General features: G+C 50.7%; 1 protein-coding gene across 2 annotated transcripts; it reads right to left on the bottom strand.

The window, feature by feature from the left end:
- Window positions 1-90: 90 nt before the first annotated feature.
- LOC134557388 (uncharacterized) lies at window positions 91-9,042 on the bottom strand. 2 transcript variants are annotated; one of them, XM_063410330.1, is made up of 7 exons: window positions 6,876-9,042; window positions 5,382-5,645; window positions 4,979-5,029; window positions 4,493-4,597; window positions 3,994-4,031; window positions 3,501-3,694; window positions 91-3,300 (listed from the first exon to the last, which is right to left on the bottom strand). In XM_063410330.1, exons 1-6 carry the CDS (start codon window positions 6,949-6,951, stop codon window positions 3,506-3,508), a joined length of 723 nt encoding a protein of 240 aa, XP_063266400.1. In that variant the 5' UTR covers window positions 6,952-9,042; the 3' UTR covers window positions 91-3,300; window positions 3,501-3,505. The 2 variants fall into 2 exon arrangements, with proteins under 2 accessions (XP_063266400.1, XP_063266399.1); XM_063410329.1 differs by having other exon boundaries at window positions 91-3,694; window positions 6,876-9,039.
- Between the last annotated feature and the right edge of the window lie 30 nt (window positions 9,043-9,072).

Raw genomic sequence — 9,072 nt, 5'->3', positions numbered from 1 at the left:
CATCCTCTCAGTGATTTCTTAAACTGTTCAAATGTTAAGTTGCATCTTAGAGTTCTCCATAAATTGTTCCTCTGAAAATTTGTTTTGAATATGGGGTTTTCTTAACATCTGGAAACAACAGATGTTAAGGAAAACTTGAGAAAACTCCTTTCTGCTCAGGTACTGCTCTGGGAATCACAGTTACACTGCCCCAAGCTGTCACTGTGGGATTGAAGCCCCTTCCTTCCAGAGCACGGCTTTCCCAGACCCTTCTTCCACACCTCCCCAGTCCCTGCCTCTGTCACCAGCAAGAACAGCTGTCAAGGGGACAGGATTTGTGTGATAAACCACCTGTTCAACCAACTTGTTGCTCCTAGCTCGTGGTGTAAGGAAATGGGCAAAAGCCTCTGCACAATTCTGACCTTTGGGGGTTTTATTGCCTTTTATCAGCCTCACTGGTAGCAGAAAATCAGATCTCTTCATGAAATCCCTGATAGAGGCAGCCTTTTCCCTGAACTCCGCTTTCCTCTTGCCCAAACTGGGAGAAGCAGCACTTTTACTTTTGTTTCTCTGCATGAGTCAGCCTTCTTTCCTATGGCCAGCAGAGCTTGGTGTGCAGCAAGGACACACTCTGCTCCTGGCAGGAAAACCCTTTGTGGGTGTTTCACCCACCTGCCTTGGGTGCACACAGGGACAAGGGGCCCTCTACATGTGGAGGAGTTTGGGGCAAGGAAGGCACTGTGTTTATTATTGCTTCATCTTCACACACTTGCTTAACTGCTTGTGATAGCATCTTTCTGAGAAGTGAAGTTTGGAGGCTCAGCTCTGGCCATAGCAGCTGCTTCACCTTTTTAAAAATAGCCAATGAGCAAAGATTGCCCCCACCCTTCTTGCCTGCACTGGAGAAGTTGCCTCAGCTAGTTCCTCCAGCAGCCCTGCTGCCTTTCCCTGCCTCTTGCTCACTGGTGTTACTGCTCCAAGGCTGCTTCATGATTTCTTGCCTGGTTCTCTGTTAAAAATGCTATTCCAGATCTGATTCCCCACTGACCTTGAGGATAAAGGAGGATGCAAATGCAGCACCAAGAATGTCCCAGCTTTCTCCATTCCACTGATCAATAACTCTTCCCTGGTGAAACAATGAGCCATGGTTTTCCCTCCACTTCTTTTTAAGGCAGTTAAGTAAATGCAGAGCCTCTGGCAGCCCTTGGTAGTCTTAATTTGACTTGTACCACAGCTTTCCAATTTTGCCTCTTTGCAATTTAGTGAGCATGTCATTCTGCTCATGTCCTTTGTGGCTTTCCTCATGGGTTTCTATTTTGACTAGTGGGATTCTGAAGAATTCTGCAGCTACACTTGGCTCCTCTGAAACTCCTCCCCTTCCCTCAAATAATAAGCAGCTGCCAAGGCTGTTAGTACAAGTCTCAGGTGTCTGGCTCAGCTCTTCTTGAATTTATGAGCAGTCTATCCCTCTTAGCTGAAGGTTTTTTAAAATCCTTTTCTCCTTAAAATAACAACCTAAGTCATTTCATCTTACAGACACAAGAGAAGGGCTGTGCTAGTCCAGCCCAAGGGCCACCCAGCCTGGCTGTTGAGAATGATGGGATCCTTTTAGGTCAGAAAAATGATGTTTGAGTCCAGCAGTTACCCCATCACTGCCAGGCTTGTGCAGGTGTTTATGTCACTGGTTGTGGGAATGTTGATGGGGTATTGAATGGAACTTGGTCGTGCAGGTGCTGCTGATGTCATGCCTGGCAGAGAAGCTGAGAGGGTGGGTGTGAGAACCTGGCCCATGACAGATACACTTCTCACCAGACAGGATATCAGTACTAAACTGAAATCTGTCTTGTCTGTCCTACTGACCAGCAGGCCACTACTTCACTCTATCACTGTCATTACCAGGAAAAGCCCAATTAGAGCTGCCCCTGAATTACAGCTGGACTGCATGCCAGTGACTCCCTCTTGAGCTGGGAGGCTTCTCGACCTGAGATGAAAAGAACTCTTCCTTATCCAAGGTAGATATGATAGATATCCCCAGAATCCACCTATGACAGATCCTCAAGTAAGTCACTGAGAGCTTCCTGAGTATATACTATGAAACATTACTAATCCATGTAGTTACTCCAAATAATAATAAACTTTGTATTAATAATTCATTAGGCATAAAGCATTGTCCAAGACTGAGATTAAGATTGGACTGGGCTGCACTGTGGTGCCAGAAAAGTTTGAAAAGCAGGAAGGTCCACTCAGACTTACAAGTGGGAGGGTCCTCCTTATCCTTTCTGTCTACAATCATTCTAAATCAATTTTAATGATCAACTTTCAAGGTTGTCCCCTCCATACACTCTCATTTGTTTAGCTAAGTTAACTCAAAAATCCAGTGGGTGCCCTGTCAGCCCTTACTGACATTCTCTCACTTTACTCCAATTTGTTTTTCATTCTACTCGCTCCCAGGATTCTCAAAGTCCATCTTGACACCATCTCAAGGTGTTCCTCTCTGCTTCTGTTCTATGATCCCACTCTGGGTCAGCCATTGGCCACGGTCCTCCCCCAGCAGCTTCTTCCCCTTCTTTGGTTGTACTCCTGGATTTTATACACTTGTGTCAGGCAAACACCACTTGGTTGGTTGGTGTTTGTTTAATGATTGGACATCTGTCCAAGTTGGATCATAGGCTCTGAGAATAACCCAGAAGATCTGGACTATCTTTTTGGGGTCATCTTTGAACCTCAGTATCTGTTGTGGCTGTAACACTAAATCATTAGAGTTATGTGCTGGTTTCAAACACTGTGGGAAAACTAAAGCTGCTTCTCTTCCCCCATCCTCTTCAACCAGCAGAGGAAACACCAGGCAAGACCACAAGTGGGAATCACAATTTTACTGAAAAACTCACAATAAACACAGCATTATCAATAAAAGAGGGCACAAAAGACAGTGCTGTACCCACAAGAAGGGTATTCACCTCCAAACCAGCAAAAACAGCTAGCCACTCCCATTACAAAGCAGATCCATGTGCATCACTGCAGCAGCACCTCTGTGAAGCAAGCAATGCTTTTCCATCCTTGCCCCTTGTGCTTCAAGTGAGTGAACAAGAGCAAGGGCAACCCACACCACAGCAGGTGTCTGCTCCAGAGAAAATCCAGAAAATCACTCCAGGGCACCTCATGGCCGTGCCACCCAGCCCATCCAGGACCAGCCTCTTCCTGAACACCATGCTGGCCACACAGTGTACACTGTCATTCCTGAACATCGAGCAAGTAGCTAGAGCAGCCTATCAGTGACTGGAGACAGGGAAAAGAGTTGCTGAGGCTTGGCAGTGCTTGGAGCTGCAGAAGGCAAGAGGAAAACAGCCTCAAGAGTCCTGTCCTCACCACGAGACACGGCCTCTTCCAGAGGAACGTAAAGCAGGGTTCTGCAGCCACTCGGGGTAGTAGGTGTCTTTGGTCACTGAGACTGCACTGCTGTATGAGCTAACTCCTAGTTTTTGAGGAGGATGACCCCAACAGGGGGACAACAAGCTGCTCACCTCCCTCACTTGCCCTCTTCCTTGGGGGAGACATCCACCTCTGTGCTGGCAGCACTGCCATCCCCACCACTCTGCTTCTGTTGCGATGGCTTGATCTCGGTGTAAATGACATTGGAAGAGGCAGATCCTGTCTCCTTCTTCTCAAAATTCAGGTTGGCATAGGTCAGGTCCTCAGTGTCTGTCACCAGGGCTGCCTGCAGGGAGACAGCAATGAGTAGAGCCTTGGCTTTTCTTTCTGTGTCTCCCCTGCTAATGTATCTTCACTGGCACAACTCTTTGTGCTGCCCAAGATTGCTCAGAAGTGCCACCTACACAAACACTCATAAGCCCTTATTTAACAGGAATTAATAAGTGTTTAGGACCATGTTTTCAGAAAGCAAAGCTGATTTTACTATGAAATCCTTTAAGTGGGTATTCAACAGACAATGCTTTTTTTGGCAGGGAGGAGGAGGAAGGGATACATGCAAAGCCCTCCCTGGCTTATTGTACTGACCTGATTCCCCTCTGCCACTTCCCCGTTCATGAGCTCTCCTGAAAAAGGAAACCTAGTTTAAATAGTAGTTAAAATAGTGACATTGATCATTATTTTAAATTAAGAAAATAATGAAAGAATGAAAGAAACATCTGCATTGCTCCTGCTTTTGTCATGGTAGAGGATAAGACTGTGATTCTGAAGACAGCCAAGGGGCTGGACGGGTTGGCAACAGCTTAAAAGGCCTTGGAGGGGCTGGAGAAGAGCTCTGAGGCGGACACTTCTGGATATGCAAGACCTGTTTCAATCACACAACAGGTTGTGCCATAACCAGACTCCCACCAGCAACTAGCCAGAAGGAAAGGAGGGTGGTGAACCTTCTCACCACACTGGGACAGCTTGTTCAGGAGGACAGACTCGTGACAGGAACAGGGAATGAGCAAGAGCAGTAGGATGTCAAAGATGGACATCTCCCAAGACTGGCTTTGTCCAGACCAGCACTTGAGGAAGAAATGCCAACCTGTTTTGTTTCTTCTACACCACCACAGCAGGAATCCAATTACAGGCATGTAAAGGAGCGTCCCAACCGCTAAGCCAAGGAAGATGCACAGGAGGAGGTTGAGTCCTGCACACACAACATCACAGAGGCACTCATGAGCCACCATCCCCCTGTGCAGGGACACTTGCTGCCATTGCTTCCTTCATGGCAGGGTCTGTTTCCTCACAGACCTGGGCTTCCAGACCCTGAACATCTACAGCTTCAGGGTGCTGACAAAATCCTGCGGGGAATGGTCTCCAAACTCATCCAGGGGTTAGTTTGGAGCATCAGAACCCCTTCCCAGCATCGCAGCCTCTGATCCACTGGTGCCTATCCCAGTTTGGCATTGGAACCCACCCACGCACGGGAAAATATCTGGCTGTTTTCTTGCCTACTGCTACTCCCTCTTTTTCCCTGAGGACTCCTCCTGCCCTCCACTCTTGCAGCCAGGGGACTGTGGGGACATACCTGTCCACATCTTTCCTGTGACATCAGTCTGAGGTCCTGCAGAGCCACAACCTGAAAGGCAGAAACATGAGTGAGAGACTGTCCAGAGGCAGAGAACATCCTGCTCTGCTTTGGAGCAGGAGCCTTGACCCCACAGTCCTGGCTGTCCCTCTCCTACCACCACAGCCCCAGCCATGTCAGTATTTGGCTGATGTGCTGCAGCTGGAGGATATGGCAGGTCCTGGAAGGAACCAGTGGCCCAGCAGCTCCATGGCAGGATGAATCTGCTGTGCTGGGTTGGCTTCTCCAGTTCTCAGGATGCTTTCAGGGGAAACAATGCAAGGAAGAACCAGAGGAGTGCTGGATGTAGCATCCTGCTCTGCCCACTCATCTCCCCCATGGAAACAGGCCCACTGTCACTCACTGGGATCTGCTGCTTGTGTGCTGTTTCCAGTGTCCGTCGAGTTGGGTCTTGTGATGACGACCGTACACTCACAGTTTCCTTTGCGGAATGCACACAGGCTTGAGCTGGTGAAATTCATAGGGTTTTCTCCCAGAACCACAGTGTTGGTTCGATTCTTCCCCGACACACATTCAGGCTTGGACCACTTCAGTTGCACCGTGAGGTTCTCCAAACTAATATTGAACTGCACAGAGGTGATTTCCTTTGCCTGGTGACTGTCTGTTCCTGGAGGACACAAAACCAGAAGTGACAGCTGAAATATAGATATGATCTTGCAGGATCATGTCCCACATGTCACTCATGAAAGGCATGGTGAAGTGACCATCCTTTTCTGCACCAGCTGATGATCTTTTCCAAATCTGGGTGCTAACCACTGCTCAGCACTCAACACTGAAATGTTGCCTGTTGACTCATGCCACTGGATGCTGTGCAGTGCACAAACTTTTCTGTGCCTCAGGAAGGATTGCAAATGTGAGGATCAGGGGAAAGGCACCTCCTACACCTGTGACACAGGCACCCAAGCAGGAAGGTCCTCAGGCTCCACCATTTCGTGGAGCATGAGGAGGGACTGGTCAGCCCAGTGGAGAATGGTCAGCCCTACAGAAGCAAAGAAAACACAGTAAACAGATTCCCTGCAGCCTCTCTGGCTTCATCCCACCCCATAATGCTCACTCTGGGGTACTTCAGAATCACTCTCTGAGCTGAAGTCACGTCATATATTCTCAGCTGAGTCCTCCCTCTCTCACCTCTCTTCAGTCCTTTCTTTCCACTCTGAGGGGTGTTAGTGGACTTCTGCCCCTTACCACCCTTGCTCAGTTCAGAACATCTGCTCTTGGACGTGTTCTTTGTGTTCTCCACCCTGCACGTGTACGTTCCTGCATTTGCTTTGCGTACATTGGCAAAGATGACTTGGGCCAGATCATTTTTCTCCACACCACCTCCATTTTGCTGTTTTCCATTGTTTCAGGTGATATTAAACCACTTCACCTCCCTCGCAGTTCTGCTTAAGCCTGCCTAGGGCAGACACTGCAAGATCAGATCTAACCCTACCAACACATCAACTAAGGCTGAAATCTGGTGAGCAAGTCCTGCTGGAAAAAAAACCCTATAGGACTTGGTTTTGTCTTAAGGAATATCCACATCTGCCATGTGAAGCTGACCCCCCTCCACAGCAATCAGACTTATAAGCATTTCTGTTTCCTTCCCCCCCAACTGTTTTCTCTCCCTGCTGCTGAAGGCAAAGCTGGTTCAAAGCCCCTGGAGCTCACAGCCTGTGCATGCACAGTTGCAAGGGGGGCCCCTCTGCAAGGCACATGGCAAGGTAGTGCTGCAGAAGAGGGGCTAAATGATGTAAGAGGAGAGATAAAGGCAGCAGCAGGCACTTTACACACTTTCTGCAGGCATAAGCAAAGAGGGAAGAGTTCAGAGCAGAGGCAAGGGCAGTGGGGGACTCACCAACTGGCCAGGTGAGGAGCAGCAGGAGCAGAAAGGTGTTGACCAGCCAGAGCTCCATGCTTCCCAACAGCCTCATGGTGACCACGCTGGGTGCCTGGTGGGATCAGCCAGGAGTCTTCCTGTCTCCCTGCAGTGCAGGGTCACTGCTCAGCCGAGAGGAGCTGAAGCCTTGCTGAGACCTCACCCCTTTGCCACTGGGCCAGGCAGTTCCTTCTGTGCTCACAGGTTTCCCCTCTCTTCCCCTTCTCTTGCCTCAGCCCAATTCTTATCTCCTCTCTTCTCTGATTCCTCCTCCGGTTTCATCCTGACCACATACTCTCAGCCCTGAGACCCGAGTAATGCCCCCAGGAGCTGCTCATGGCCATTTCCCACCACTCTAGGGCCTGGCCCAGCAGGTCCCTGCCACTTTCCTAGTTTCCTACAGCACCACCACCTCCCCACACCACTCAAGTCTGTTTTGTTTTACCAGGGAATGGACCGCTTGGAGGAAGCGGTGCTGCCGTCATGGTGGGGGGATGGGGTGATGTCCACACCCATCTGGTGACGGGGTGTGCTTGCTGAGCCCAGGTGGGGACACACACACCCTGCCAGCCCCCGGGGACTTGTGGTTTGACATGGGGATGGGCTCGATCAGAGTGTTCTGGTTGTGGGACGTACACTGCCCTGCAGAGCCTTGCCCCACTCTGGCCATGAGTACCCAGATCCCAGCTCCTGCCCAGCCCCTGTATTCCCCTGCCACCTCTGGCATGAGGGACACTAGGACATGAACATCCACCAGGCCAGATACAGCTTGTGTCACCCCTGCCACCAAAGGAACGTGCCCAGCAATCAGCAGGCGAAGGCCCCTCTGTCTCCCCAGCCTCTGTGGGTGCAATCTCTGCTGCTCCCAACTGCTTCCCCTCTTCCTCTTCATGCTCAGAGCAAAGCCTCCTCCCATCCGCCATTTCCTCCCCTTTAGTTTCTATCAGCACCCATAGTAACCACCCTCCACACCACGCTGGGCACACACAGCCCAGCCAGACGTGTCTCCAGAAGAAAAGGGTGCTCACTGGAGCTCTGCTCCACCTGCCAGTGGAACTTCCTGGCTGAAGCTGAGGTCTCATCTGCAAACCAACCACATGAGGAAACAGCAACACCAGCATGATATTTGCTGGTAAGAGGGTACAAGATCCACAAGAATGACAAGTGAGAGGTTCTGTATCCCTCTTGATCTCCCCTCTGGACCTCTTCATCTCTTCTCATGTTCCTTCTGATGTTCAGTTCCTCTCTGCATTCGAATCTTCATCTTCTCTCATTTCACAACTGCATAATGATGTGTACTTGTTTGCTTCCTTCCTTTTCATTTCTATTCTGGTTCTCACGTTTCCTGGCACTGATGAAACCAAGACCCTCTCCAGCAGGAAGTGCCTTCCCTGTGTTCCCAGCTATGGTGCTGGTGGAACTAAAGGTTAATGTCTTGCCTTCTGCTGACTCCACAGAACTGCTCTGCTATCAGAGCCCCTTCCAGCTCCCCAGCCACATTCCATGGTGCTCTCTGCCAAGGAGAAAAGAGAGCAGGAAATGACAATGCTGCTACTAACAGGGTGCCCCGTGTAAGCAGCAGCTACACCAGGCACCACACAATGTCCACAGCAACAGGGAGGCTGCAGAGTCCCTCAGGAGGTCTCCACTCCCTTGAACTGAGGAGGGAAATACAGAACGTGCCACCAAGGTCTTCCTCTCCCAACTGCTGGGAGCCGGCGAGAAGCCTCCCGTGCGATGCTGGGGAGGATGAGATGTGAGAAGTGCTGTTTTCAGCCGGCCCGTGGTGGCTTTACAGAGGCTTTTCCTTGGGCGGCGTGGTGCTCTGCCAAAAGCGATCCTGCCCTCGGCCCGAACCTCACAGCACTGCGGGGCTGACGGGGCTCGGGCCATTGATCTGAGCCCCCTGAGCCCTTACGGAGCTGGGCACGGAGAAGCCAGGGTCCGAGCACCTGGTGACAGCAGCAAGAGGCGCTGCAGACACCGGCAGTGTCCCGGGCTCCTGAGGCGAAGCGCCGTCAAGAGGCGGCCGCCCCTGGACCCCGATCCGGGCACACCCCTGGAGCCCGGAGCGCCTCACTTAGCGCCCATCGCGGGGATGACGCGCCCCGTACTGATTTCTCCATTGGGTGCTGTTTCTGTCTATCACCATAAGTCCCGCCTCCCCGCCTATCTC

This window comes from Prinia subflava, chromosome 13 (genome assembly GCF_021018805.1).
Source record: "Prinia subflava isolate CZ2003 ecotype Zambia chromosome 13, Cam_Psub_1.2, whole genome shotgun sequence".
Lineage (NCBI taxonomy): Eukaryota > Metazoa > Chordata > Aves > Passeriformes > Cisticolidae > Prinia > Prinia subflava.
The sequence above is the reverse complement of the archived record's forward strand: the minus strand, read 5'-3'. Positions and strand labels throughout refer to the sequence as shown.